The sequence below is a fragment of the Lepisma saccharinum genome, chromosome 11 (assembly GCF_977018435.1).
Source record: "Lepisma saccharinum chromosome 11, izLepSacc3.1, whole genome shotgun sequence".
In the NCBI taxonomy this organism is placed as follows: Eukaryota; Metazoa; Arthropoda; class Insecta; order Zygentoma; family Lepismatidae; genus Lepisma; species Lepisma saccharinum.
In genome coordinates, this window is record NC_139239.1 from 44,765,315 (window position 1) to 44,780,303 (window position 14,989).

Sequence of the window (14,989 nt, forward strand, 5' to 3'; positions counted from 1 at the left end):
GCACACAATTAGTCAATTGATGTCTTCAAATCAAATATTTTTTCAAAGAAATTAAAAATGCTGTTTTTAAGATTTTCAAAAAAAACTTCAAGTTTTTTAAAAATTACAAAATTCAAATATCTCACACTGATGTTGCATTTCAAATTAAAGCTCATTAAAAGCAGAAGAGAATGACACCAATTTGAGCTCTCTAGGTCAATAGTTTTTGATCTACAGCTCTTGAAAGATTTCAAAATGTCATCAAATTTTGTGATTTTTGCTTTTTTGAAAATCAATAACTCAGAAACTAAGAGCGGAAAAAATCAGAAATTGGCAGTTTTCGTCAACTTCACTGGTACTACCACTGTACAAAAAATCATCAATTTCTGAGATGTCAAGGTTGAGACCCCGGTTGATTTGGCATGGAATGATCCATGCATGTCCTGCCAACATAAAGGTGGCTAATCGGGTGGCCGACGTACAGTTTAATGTGGAGTCCAAATTACTAATACCTGTCTCGCACCGGGATCCGTTGGTTACAAAGTGATAACATTTAACGTTAGGAGGGCTAATGCACCATCTTCAGGGGCGCTAGGTTCAGACACGCATTTAGAAAGGGATGCCCCAAATAGCTTTCTGCTCTTGTAACAAACTTAGCTTCTTGGCTTTTAAAGAGCTTTATTTCAGAGTGCGATCGAGAATATTTAATTAGGAGGCCTGTGATGGATTAGAGACAAGAGCACAAGCAATGTAAAGTAATCAATTTTCGCGTTGCGGCGGGAACGGTGACAAGCCATTCATCTTGAGGAGCAGCTCCGAGTGTGTGCAGAGTGGCTGCCAGCCTCTTGGCAGAAAGTGTTCTCGCTACATACTGACCGGCCTTCACCTCAAGGCCGTGGGAACAAGCGCAGAGCACGCCAAACACGCCCTAAATTTATGATAAACGAGGGATTTAAACTCAACAGTAATTCCAAATAATCAAGGCCTTCTTTCCCTGCATCATAAATATGTAATTTTATTATCTAAAATGCCTGTACAGCTTTTTTATTTAAAAAATGCCTACATTCCCACAATTCATAACTCTTAGTAAAATGAATATATAACCCTATATCAAGGTTTCTCGTTGGGTGATGTATGGCAGCACTTTTGGTCCCATCGTCGCTGTTTTTTGCTTTCGAGGCTGGTATCTCCACTCCGCCGAAATTTTGGAGCTACCACGGGGAATCGAAGCTAGGACCGCTCGCATCAAATACAAGAGCTCTAACAGGGTGTCTCCCAGTCAAGAATGTCAAGAAAGTCAAGAAATCAACAGGCAGGTCAAGAAAGTCAAGAAATCATGCTTGTGGTCAAGAATTTTTTGCTATTTTTACAGTATTGTGAATTTACATTGTCATATATATACCTGTACTGGGATTTGATAAAATTGAATATTTGTACAGATCTTTTACAAAATCTCAATACAAGTATATAACAATGTAAATTTTCTTAATTAGGAGGCGATTAAATAAATGTTAAGAAAAAGAGGAAAAAAAGGTCAAGAAAGAGTCAGGAAAAAGTCAAATAATTTTGGATTTGTTATTTTGATAGACAACCTGTCTAACCATTTGGCTACGCGGGAACTCAGCATATAGCCTATATTGTACACACACACACACAGTTTTATACACAGTTTGCGACAATAGTACACAGCTAGTAACCTTGTGCCTGGTGCCGGAGAATGGTTTCGAAACCATGTAATATACTATAAAAATCCTTTCGAAACATAAAAGTGTGTAGTTTGTGTACTGATTGTGTATTTTTTACATTTTCGTGTTAGGTCTAAATAAGCAGTTAACGTTAATACCTCGCGGTAGAGTAATTTGTGTGTAGGACAATTAGCTTTTGTAACATCTGGAATGATGTTAAGTAGTTTTCTGTGGAATAATAATATTCCGAGTTGTTGTTTTGTTCACTTGACATTTGCGTGAGAACCTTTTCTGTTCTCATGTTGTGCGCCTCAGCCTCCGGGAGAACGCTGGTTGCTGCGGTCGTGGGAACCGTGGACTCTGTTGAAAGGAATTCCTCCCTGATGGGCATGGCTGATATTAAGAATCGGTGCATTATTTATTCTAATTGATTCTAGCCTTTAGTTACAAAGTATTGCAATGGAAAATGTATTTAGGAACCATTATATGCACATGCACACAACCCCCCTCTCTCTCTGACACACACACACACACACACACACACACACATGCAACGAGAAAATTGAAATGGTTAATGGCAAACAAGAAAAAGACCAGAACGATTTGTCCTTATGCTTCCGTATTGCAAACACAGTATAGCCTGTATAATTCGGGAATTAAGTCCAATCTGATTTTAAGATTATACACGGTTTTTAAGATCATTTAATATGCTTTGCTGATTATGAAGGAAATTACTTTTGTGTAATGTAAATAGCTAGCAAACTATGTACGCTTGAATGAAAATTCAAGAAAACAATTTGTAATAAAAATACAAGTGTTTCAGTTCGCTGTGGTGGACATTACCCACATTATTCATTGTCTATATTATACCCTTTACCTATTCAAGAGAGTACTCATTTTTTAGGCGAACTTACTTGCCGAGCAATTTGCTATTTGAATTAAGTCTTTTATACTGCTGGGGAGGACCGTTCACGTCGCTCAGAGTCGACCGTACAAGTGGGCCTAGGGTTTATTTTTCTTTTGCAGGAATCGGCTTGTGGAATGCGAGAGGTCATGAAAGACGAGGTATCTTGAGATACTCGAGTCTTGCGTGGAGGCGGATGGACTGTCGGTAATTCAAAAGGGATTTGTTATTTCAGCTGCGACGATGTTCCAACTAAACGCTCCTGTTTCTCTTCGCAAGAAGCCGGAGATGAGGATGCGAAAATAACTTGTCTCCGTTTAGTTGGTTACAACACGTAGTCGTTATGGACTCTTCGCAAGTAACACACTTAAGTACGTTGTTCATATCAATAATGTGATAAGATTTACTTGTATATTGTTAAAAAGCAACATTGTACGGTTTAACTATAACTGCTGGTAACATTTTCAAATATTTTGTGTGTGAGAGATGAATACGAAAAATAATTTGAGAAAATTATCTTGACAAAAAAATGCAGATGTTAATGGTGAGAGAGAGAGAGAGAGAGAGAGAGAGAGAGAGAGAGAGAGAGAGAGAGAGAGAGAGAGTAGTCTAATAATTCAACTTCCTTTTTTTTTCTACAAAATTATAGCTACTCGCTTCTTGAGAGTTGATATAGTTAGCCTCCTGGGGCATTGTATTCAAATTAGGCCCGGATTGGAGGAGACCTAGTGGGTCCTACCGCCCCGGACCCCCATCTGAAGAGGAGCGTTCATTGGATTTTTTTAATTTTTTTTTATAAAGAACTACATTGTAACAGAAAATTTATATTGGGGCCCTCCACACACATAAATCCGAGCCTAATTATTATTAACTTGTTATAATTAAAAAATAGAGATCTCATTGAGATAATCTACTAAATGAATAGGTGATTAGAAAAAGAATGCTCACTAATGTTCGTTAATTAAATTGGCTGGTTAATTGATTGCGTTTAAGTCCAACAGTTTATGCACAGATAGACTAATCAGAACTGGGTTTATTGTTTTAAGTGGGGTTCGAACCACTATGTGCTTCCATCGGGTATCGAACTCGGGACCCCTTGATTATAAGGTGATCACTTTACCATTAGTCCGTGGAGGAGGCCACAGACACGCACAAGATGAATATTCTTTACTGGGAGTATATAGCGAGGGAGTGCCCAATCATTATCAGTTCCTGTGACTTTTAAATCTATTAAATGAGTAGGGTCTAATAATAATAATAATAATTATAATTGTATTTAAGGTTTTTCGATATTAATTTGTCTGATAGTAATTGGTTGTCTGTGAACAGATATTTGTTATTTTATTTCGGGAAATATGAAACTGTTATTTGTAAACGCCACTTATCATTTCTTTGCAATTCACACGTGCCACTCACTATTCTACCTTACGAACTGGTTATACCTAGGTATTGAAAATGAACTATTTGCATAACCAAGTAAGAATTTGCAAGTTTTGTAAAATGATTTACATATTTTTATGGTCGAGAACATTTCTGCAGGCTGAACCCCTGCCTCTCTTAAATACACCAATAATACCGTGGTGCGGAAGTTTTGCTGCAGCAAGCGTATTATTTTCCACATTCGGGTGGAAGATGGAGAGCAGCGCAAAAGGCGTCAGGATTGAAGGCTTCCAGTTCAGTTCATGTAACGGGCGTCACGATCTGCGGCTCGACCGCAGAAACGAGACAACCGGGTCTATGTCACGTTCCCAGGAACCCATAATTAAGCGGGATTCTGCTCCACTGTGCGCCAGAGATACCAACAAAGTACGGGGGAGTCATTATAAAAAGGGGGAAATCATTGCTACGTGTATTCGTCAATTTCCATGTCCCCTCGAGAGAATATAGCACGATGTCCACTGAAATGGTATTCCGATCGACTACGGTCGTTGCGATTTGCCTTGCAGCTATTTGACGTCTACAATGTATTGTGTATATTTATTAGAAAATTATGTATTTAGTTAGTTTTAGTATGTACCTGAAAAGCATTTTCAGTAATACTGAAAATAATGTACAGGTATTTTGCTATATGGACTGTAGTAAAACGGAAAGGAGACAATTAATTGTATTAAGTTCAGCTGGTTTACTCCCGAATATTTTGATGGGGGGGGGGGGGAATTACCCTCCGCTGAGAAGTTTCAGGGACTTGAGTGAAGGATCATTTCTACGAAGTCAGAAACTCAGCGTACAAATCTTTTCAAATGGAGTAGAATACTCGTTTGAGGTGAATTCCAGCGTCGGATGAGATCGAGTGAGACGGACACTCGAAGTCGATGTTCGAAAAAAACAGCACCCTGCTTAGTTGTAGAATTGTCCAAAACATGCAGGAAATTTTCTGAATTGACAAGACAAAGGAAACGGTCACAGGAAAGCTCTACATTGTATGTTCAATGCAATACAATACAGTGTCGAATTTTACATTTGAACGGTACGTAAAAATTCCTGAAAAATAGTTTGAAAAACTCAATATGCAACAAACTATGGCAAAAAGAACTATCTCAATTCCTTCACTTGCGACACTTTATGTGGAGGCAGTGGGGAGTGGATGGTGGTTGCATTACCTCCTCCCCCTAGTCTAATGTAACAGCAAATTCGACATTTAAGATTTTCTTTGCCCTTGAAGTCTCACGTTAATTTTCCTCGGTTTCTTCGCAATAGCCATATAGCCTTTGTTTCGTTCACATTTATTTTCATCCCGAATGCTTACAGTGGACACGTATGCTTTCACCGTCCTCTCGTCTTCTGCTAACAAAGTAATGTTGTCTGCAAATCTTATACATTTAGCTCTTCTGTAAACAGTTCTTTAATAATTCTTCTTAGTACATGTTTAATAATGTAGGTAATCCTTGTCGTACTTCTCTCCCAGTTTCTCTTCCCGCTGTCATTTCTTCTCCTACTCTCAGTTTAATTCATCATTTCATGAAACAGATTGCTTATGAATGTCCACTCTTCCACACCTGCACCAATCTTATTCAGTACCTTTTATAAGTTTCAACCAATTCACTCCATCATGCTTTCTACATATTCAGAAATACTATAAATAGTACTTCCTTTCTCTAGGTATATTGTATATATATACTTCTTAATAAATAATTTTTCTGTTTGTTTATAAATATAAATGAGGTGTACACCTGAAATTTCCCAGCGGAGGGAAAATTCCCCCCCTTTCAAAATATTCGGCGAAACGGGAAGACACGGTCCAGCTGATATAGGGTGTGTGTGTTATATAAAAGCATCGGTCTCGTCTTGTATTTAAAAGACCGAGAACCAGACAGATATCTGTAAAATCGAAACCAGACTGAGACTTAACGTGTGGTATTTTTAAGAAATATACCTAAATCCAATTTACTGTACTATGTGACTTATTCAGACATAACAAACAGAGTTCTTACATGTATTTTGTTTATAGGATTTACAAAACCAATCAAACTATAGTATATATTTGGAGACGACACCGAGAGAGATTCTTTTTCAACTCGAGACAAGACTGATATTTACCAAAACCGAGGCTGGAGTTTAGATTACGAGACAAGACCGAGAACAGGAAGATATTTGACAAATCAAGGACGAGAGCGAGACATGTTTTCATGTTCAAGAAACGAAACTGTGCTGATTCTCGTCTTTCTACCAGTCCTCAAATTCACGGCAAAAGGAACATCATCATTATTGTTATTATTATTTAATGTCTTTAAAGATATTAATTATGACACATACAAAGTAGCTGTGAGGGAATGATGTGCAACCGCGTACATCGTTCGGAAAAGAAAATTTGCAACAGTTCATTTTCAGAAAGGTAAAACGTTTACTTTGAAATTTAATGCTTAGAGTTACTATAAGGAACTTTCTTCGGCGAGAAATATCTACAGCTCGACCAAGAAGAGAAACCCTCTTGCACTGTCGTCGAAGTTTCAGCCGTAAGCGAGCGGAGGGAGCGTGGTCGATGCAACCTGCTGCTTACCACCCAATCTTGCCCTTGCGTTGCCAAAATGTGTAGCGTTCTACACATTGATTCAGTGTCAAATGTCTGTATCATCATGAAGTGTAAGTACAAACGTAATGTTAACGCTGTTGGAAGTTTTTGACAACGAAGCAAAGGAGGGGAATGGATAAATATTTCAACACGATGCACTCGGGTACAAGTAATGGGCAAGCGAGAGGTGAAAACAAATAAATGCCCATTTTAGTTAGCGTGTTTGCCGAGGTTTTTCGCATATTGGTTGAGCTGTAAACATTCACAATGTCAGAAGTTGACCTCCCAACTAAATATCAAGTAACCTGTTTATTTGCAAGAAAAATCAGTTCATTTACTAATCATCAAAGCCGAAGACTTACCCTTATGCGTCTCTCGTGCCCGATGGGCCAATATCGATATGGCTGCAATAACTAATAATATGGCTGCTACAGAAACAAAGTTTGATTGACCAATAGATCAGACAAATAATTACTTGTTGCGCCATAAATTACCTCGATCTGCCCGTCTTATGAACAATTGACATCACCCGACTTCCCGATATTTCAACAAAACTGCAGATTTAAAATTTACTAGACCTCATAATTTTCAGTTAAGCGCTACACAAAATTTCTCAATTGCGCTGCCCATCTGTCTATTGTAGTTAGTCATTCGATTCTCAATAATCGACAATGATTGTGTTATCGGTGTCTCAAAAAACACTTCACTCTTAAAATAATTAATTCGTACACTGATTAAGGCAAGTAAGTTCTCTGTCTCGTCATATTGCCGTGATCCACCATCTTCTGAAAGTTTTCAGAGGGAAAATACGGCAAAAATAGTTACTAATAATAATAATGTCTCGATGACGATTTTGGAGAAAATAACATCCCTTCAAGTAGTCAGGAGTAAAAATGCCTCTGATTTTAAAGAACTCTTAAAAGGCATAAAACTTAGCAATAACATGTGTGCCTATTAATTGTATGTACAAAATTAATTGTTAAATTAAATAACTTCGAAACTGCTAGCTTTTTTGTTTTATCTGGCTGTTAACGAATGTGCGGTTAGCATCACTTTTTTACATCATTTACTCCCGAGATACTAAACCGTGGTAAACCACAGAACCACAACAATGTGAATTATCCGTGCTTATGTTAAAATAAATGAGATTACCTTTTTTTTTTTTTTTTTTCCATTTCCAGTGTATAATGTATTTGAGGATACTTCGGCTGTTTTCATTGCAAAGGCGCTAACGCCAATTCTTTGGTTGGTGGCGCCGAGGAATCTGATGCCCTGTCGCACTAGTTTTGTGCCTGTAGTGCGTGAAAATTGGGTAACGTTACTCTGCTATTTGCGTCTGGTGGTCGGCAGAAGTCGGAGGTCTTCGCGGAGTCTCGTGATGTTACAGTAGACCTGACGTTTCGGAGCATGGGATCTCGCTCCCTTCCCACCCGCAATTCAGTTGTCCGCGTGCTTTCGGAGTGTATACAAGGTGTGATGCGGGCGGACCGAAACCGTGACTAGTACGGGCGCGTGCGCACGCCCTTCAGCTGTTTTAACCCCGGCGACCGGGTTTTGAATTAAGTTTTCATCCACTCTAAACTAAATGCTACGACTTCACGCCTTCCGTCGTTGCTGGTTGTTACCTGGCAAGATGGAGCATTTGGTTAATGTGCCGATTTCATTGTGTATCGCCTCTCCCACGTCAAGTGTGTTTACCCGCCCACTAATATTTTGACTCCGCCCACCGCCTCCCCCTCTGGACAGTTGACGTGCATGTGACAGACAGGTCAGGTGCGTTGCATGGCTCGCGGGTTGTGTATGTGTGTTTACGTGTACTCTGGAAGCTAGTGCCCGCAACATGGATTAACGTACATCGAGCGCTGCTGGAAGCGAGTTGAAAGCGATGAAGGATCGAGACGTGTACTGTTTGTTGTGTTTGTGACTTGGTGTTTGAACCCGGATAAACAATGTACGCATACGCGGCAGGACCGCCGCACTATGCTGCCCCACCGACCTACCTCCCGCCTCAGATGCCGCTACCCAATGTTCAAGTCCCCGCCGCCCAGGTTGCCCTGTCCCCCCACACCAAGAGACGAAGGTACGTAGCACACGTCCGTTTAGCATTGATCATATACACATCTCCACAAATTTTGTGAATTTTGTGGAGAAATAAATAGAACATCATCACCTAGGTGTAAATTAGTTTTAATAACATTGTTATTTGTGAAAACTGACGGTGAAATTAAACGAATCGTAATTTGAATCTGAATAATTTCAGATATCTATTTAATAGACACACCGGATTCGCCCCCCGGTGGAGGAGGCACATTTTACTTTTAAACTGCACGTCCAGTCCCGATTAGCCTGTCTGGAACTTAAGAAACAAACAAAATATGCTGGACGAATTTTAAACCGAAAGAAGCGTATCTGTGTAAGCTCAGTCTAAGAATGACAATAAGCACGGTGCCCTTAATTGATATAAAATACACATTCCCTGAAGATGAGAGCAATGTATGCTCTCAAAACGTTGGAAGCTAACGCCGATTTAACCTGGCTGGTAACCCGAAAACACCCGTTCGGACAAAATTTATATGTGAAGGAGGTGTACATATACAATTTATATAACATCCTCAAAATTAAGCCTGGTCACCACTAACATATTCCCGATTGCATATTATAGAATTTCGTGATTTTATCTTTCAAACTACGTCATTCTAGCTCCAGATTTGTTAGTACCGTCAAATTGTATACTCCAAATACGATTTTTAAAGAGAACACAAACGTTCATGGTTCGGATCCCGTTTAGAGAACTTTCCCTGATTAGTATATGTGCATAAGATGAAGTTGGAAACAAATCTTGTTAAAGTGCGGTTGCATTGGTAGAAAGGGTGTGTGTTAAATTTCACTGTATAAATAGTGAATCATTTTTCTGTTCGATTCATGTTGGGTATAGTATATTGCAGTGATTCGGCTAAGAGTGCCTTCTGTCAGGGTTCTATGTGAATACCTCCCCACACGAGTCAATGGTAATGCAGAAAGTACACCAAAATATCGTCAAGAGAAATCTTATTAACGCCTAATTTTTTATGACCAAAGAGAAAAATACGAAACGTTTACAAGGGGCACCGGCAATCTTCTCAAAAGTCATCTAAAATTTTCCTGTAGCCTTAAATATCCGATTTTCCCCCATCACATTCCGTTGCCGCATATTTTCATTTCTTGTGATCATTGGTTCTCTAAAAAGATATATCGTGATATGACACAGTATAATGCAGTAAAACATAATGAATGAAAAGTATTGGTACCTTTGATGCAAAATACCATTTAGCAGACGTTTTCATATTTTTATGGGATTTATACGTATAATTTTTGTGTTCTACTCACCCCCGAAAACAGGAAAATAATAATCAGGGCTCGTGGCCACCAAACTCCTTACCTTGTGAATGTCTACCGTTTCCGTTCCTGTTAAGAGGTTTGCACTAATATTTGTAGTTCTTGAATTGTAATCACTTATGAGATCTCGTTGTCTTGTACCACTTAGGATGCTAGAGATTTTAAATTATTTATTTTTCTGATCTCGTCTGATTGTCGCCATATTCAAAATAATCTCGATTTTTGAAACAATAAAATAAACATCGAGAAAACGTTTTTTTCGTACTATAATGCTTTCCTTATATTTGTCTAATGACCTGTCTAAATTACAAATAGGGTACAGTTTGCAACTTTTCATTTGTCAGTCGCGTTCTTTTTGTTTTGTCCTGCTTTTGAAAGACAATTTTACGTCCCTTGATCGTCACTAAATACATACATATCTGCGTGTTCGTGTATATGGTCAACGTCAAGAAAAACACATTTTAACTTGTACATACTGTTATCATTTATTACACTTCTGGGTAAAAAAATTAGCAATCAGAAAATAACTAGGAACACTTCGTTTTCCTTTGTCTCGTTTATGATGGAGAATTACTTGAATTGTCTGTTATAAAATATCACGTGTAGACATGTGGTTAGATTTCTTTTCTCCTGGCTGTTATGGCAGCTTTAACTAGAATTTTAACAAAACAACAAAGTGTAGCTTGTTCTAATCAGCTCATAACAGATTCTGAAAGGAATTTAGAAACTGATAATATGGTCATTTGCGAGACTCTGTGATAAGAACCGGAAGTTGGGGTATTGTAGGTGAGGCACGAATTTTATAGTTTAAAAATGTGAAAAATATTTATTTTAAATAGGCTAAATGTTTGAAATATTACCAAAATTTGGCAAAGCCTGGGTAGTATCTTTTTACGCTTAATCCACTACTTTCTTATGTATTAAATCGTGTTTTAAAGTTTTCATTTCTTATGCGTGAAACTTCAGAAATTTATGAAATAAATTCATATCACTTTATATCGGCACAATAAGAAAAATATTTAGAGAAACCTAGGGAGGAACTCTGAGTACCGTATGTGTCACAAGATCACTGTTACAGTATTAACAAATATAATTACAGGAGTGGAATGTTTCTGGTTTCACCAAATGCCAGAAAATCCAGTTGCAATTGTCAGTTCAGCAGAAAGGTTGAATTGAAACACCCAGACGAACAAGATCACACCTGACTTCTTACCCACAGAAATAAGTTATAATAAAAAGTGATAACTGATAAATCTGAAAAATCAAGAAAATTTTACAGAAAACTTTTATTTTTCGTTGTTATAATAAGATGTACATTTAATGCATTTATAAGCAAATATTAAGAAGAATAGATGATATAAAAATTGTAAAATATTTGCAGCTTTGCGAAACTTTCGATTTGTGCTGAATTACTATTCAGAAATTGAACTCAGTTACGAGCTAAATCCTAAATATAGGAAAAATATTTATTTACCTAATTAAAATCCGTCACTAGAATACAATAAATCTGGTTTCGGGCAATATTTATCCCGACTGTATGATGAGTCAATGTCTTATGTGTCTAGAACCGTTAGATAATTTTTTTTTTTTTACATCCTCGGAGCATGGTAGAAAAAGAGAGTAGAATACCTTTTTGAAGTTTTAATTTTTCATGAGCGCACGCCGTTCTAATTGTACGGTAATAGCAAACGAATTATCAGGTACTAAGCAGCAGGAGAGAAAATTATTTTTATCTGATGTATCCCCAGTTCTTGGTAGTGGTGACTAATCCATAACATTGAGGCGCCAAAGCTGACAACTTGGTCGCAAAAGTGCGATTCAGTGACAAAAAATCAGATGTCAAAACTAGTATATAAGGAAGCCATGTTTGTAGGGTTTTTAGAACATGGAAAAAATATTTCAATCACGATTTATCGTATTTATATAATCCTTTACTTTTTTATTGAAACGTATCTTATAAGGTGAAACTTTTAGGTCAACTAATACTTCGAAAACCTACCAATTCGTCATACTTAATTGTTTGATAGTGCAAGAAACACAGACTAATTGGTGCTGTAAAGCTAGACGTCCTGGATTCGAATCCAGGCTAGGGTATTTTTGTTGTGTGAATTTTATCAGGTATTCGTAAATGAAATTACCAAAAGAATACAAAAGCTTGCTACAGTATTAAAACGATTTAAGTTAAGGTACAAATTATATCAGATTCGCATTATGGACCTGGTCAAAGCAAACTATTGTAGGTGGCAGCATCCCTGTTGTGTCCCCACGCTTTTGATTGGCAATTGCTCTCCCATTTAAATACATGGGGGATTTGATTTTGAACGTGCTGCTATTACATTCAATTGCAAGTTTAATTTCATCTTAGACTCAGCAATTGTGTAGAAACGTGATAGATAAATAATCAGTGCTGTGAATCTAAGAATTTTAATAAGACGATCGTCAACCACAAAAAAGATGTCGGAACTCAAAAAAAGCCTTAAAATTTGCATAGCACTTGTTTACGTCATATCCAATTTTCACAATTTAAGTGCTTTATTCTTGTGAGTCTTGTAAAGAATAGTACATAATAATTCCACGCGACTGTACTTTCATTTTTATAGTTGTTATTAATAACTGACTCCCTTTTTTTTTTTTACATGATGATATACTTTTCCCAATGTCTGGTAAGTATGGTTCTCTATTTTATTCATTCACATTTATCGAGAAGAATAGTTATTACAAAAAAAATATTTTATATTCTGTTTCATTGTCGCAAGTCGCAACCTCTAGGGCTTTCTTATTTACAGGAATTATAATTTTAAAATCGTAACACAAAACAAAAAGAACGAAAATACGGGGGGGGGATGTCTGCTTAATACAAAGAAAACATATGTTAATATTAAGTTATCGGATAGGGCGTACTGTATAATAATAAATATGATGTGCTCACTCACTTAATACATTTTGTTTGTAATTTGGGGAGTTTCTCCGATTCCTACTCCCGCCGTTAAAGTACACATACTCGCAAGTCGCAACAAGAGGAAACGTAAAATCGTAGTGTAAAAACCTAAGTTCTTGTATTATAGACCCATGGCAGCTAGGGACGACCAACATTACGTTAAGTTTAGTGCTCTTTGTGCATAAACATACTATATTTAGCCCGCCTGAGCTACCCTGCCGTTGCGCTTTAATATTCCTAGGTAAAGGTGAATGTAATTTTCGGAAACTTATGACTTGCTACATAATCTTAAAGGTTTGGTAAACTAATTTTTCTTATCGATTTAGACGAGAAAAACTTACCTTCGTTGAAAATAACGTTTTAATAGCCAATTTAAAGCTTAGGGCAACCAGATGACGAACGAAATTCTTTAGAGACACAACAGGGATGGCGCCTCTAGCGGAAAAGTTTGGCAATGAACAGCCCCATTGCAAAAAATTGCGAGTTGCGACCGTTGGTGGTCTGCGAATCAATCCCACCTTTTGGCTTAGACTTACTTAGCCACAGAACTTTTCGGGAAATGGTGTCATTTTTCGAAAGCCTATCTAGTGTACATAAAGTCAATTTAGTTAATGAATTGCTTGTTTTCGTTTGGATGCCTACCAGTCATAATCTGGTAGCTTATTTCCGGTGCGAAATTAATATAGTCTTGATGAGTGGTAATAAAGATCGTGAATGTGTTCTGGTTGTCCCCTTGGAATAAGAATAAGTTTCGAATTCCAGAATGTAAACCGGTTTTGAAGACAATAAGCAGTCCTAACTAATTGAATTTCAAATTATCTGTACTAAACCTGTATAAGGCTGTAATTAATTTTAACAGAAACATAAAGAAATGGTTCAAAGTAGAGCATATCAATTCCTTGGTGTAATAAATGTCATTTTTAATTATTATTTTTTACTGCTTGGTTATGGGTACGTCTGAAGCTCTGCCGAGTACATTAGATCCCGTATCTGAAAGTATTAGCAGGTAGCGCGCGTATATTTTTTGTTAAGTTCATTTCATTTCAGAAAATGTACTACGAGAATGTTTTAATGCAGAAAAAGTGATTAAATCTGGTGAGATTCGTTGTAATGAAAAATGAAGGAATTGCATAAAAATTAAAGGTCAACAGGATATTTCTGGAATATATTCACTTATGTGGCATTGGAAAGAATGTAAAAAATAAAAATTCAGCTTCTTTGTAATGAAAATTGCGTTCTTTGGAAGTGAAGAAATGTAAGATTTCGGAGTAAGGAACGTGTTTTATGAAACAAACTGTATCAACATTTGAGTTTCACTTTGTTGAGATGGTTATGAACGTGAAAGGTTCCTTTTCTTGGCCGACGTTATACATTTTTTTTAAAAAAAAATAGGAGAAAATTGTTTCTGATAAGTATTCATTTGTAAAGTGAATTTGAAGAGACTAGTGTTGCCCACGGGACGAGACGGGACAGGCTTTTAAAAATTCGAGACGAGACGAGATTGACCATGTGTCATAAGACAAACGAACATTTTCGAGACGAGGCAGCTATTTGGCCTGTCTCGTATCGTGGGCAACACTAGAAGAGACTATACGGTATAAGTGTTATATAATATTGTTCCATGTGTAAAGTCGATAAAGATTTCAGGGTAGGAATAGGAACGTATCGTTTGTTATTAATCCATTTAAATGGTATTCTTTTGTACATATTTTGAATAATATAGTATTGTACATATTAATTTTTCCAGTAAGGTCTGCGACTTTTTCAAGCTATTGTTATAACCAGCACATATTTTCCAGAATAATTTATTTTGAGGAATCTATTAAAGCATGTTAATGCAAGAAAAGAAGATGGGTCACCTAAAGAATGAAGAAGCAGCCGACAGAAAGGGAAAATGATTTGGTGATAAACTTGGAATACTGATTCCTTATAATTAAAACTGTTTCCTTAAAAATCTATGGAAAACTACACATCTCTGTCATAGATTTGTTTTACGTCTTACTGTTACTATATACACGAACACACCTGGCCAAAAGAAAGAAAAATAAATCGATTTTCTGCTATATCTTCACAGCGCTTTAAGTGATTTCTCGGAACAA

At 37.1% G+C, this 14,989-nt stretch overlaps 1 protein-coding gene across 4 annotated transcripts in view; it reads left to right on the forward strand.

The window, feature by feature from the left end:
* The window catches only part of tgo (Aryl hydrocarbon receptor nuclear translocator homolog tgo), a 316,871-nt gene that overhangs the window by 91,074 nt on the left and 210,808 nt on the right, over window positions 1–14,989 (forward strand). For 2 of the 4 annotated variants that reach the window (XM_083130981.1, XM_083130980.1), the window contains exon 1: window positions 8,010–8,657. The exons of the other annotated variants lie outside the window; for them this stretch is intronic. In XM_083130981.1, the coding sequence (XP_082987107.1) occupies window positions 8,527–8,657 (131 nt within the window). In that variant the 5' untranslated portion in view covers window positions 8,010–8,526. Of the gene's footprint in view, window positions 1–8,009; window positions 8,658–14,989 lie in introns of those variants that run through there. 4 annotated transcript variants of the gene reach the window in all.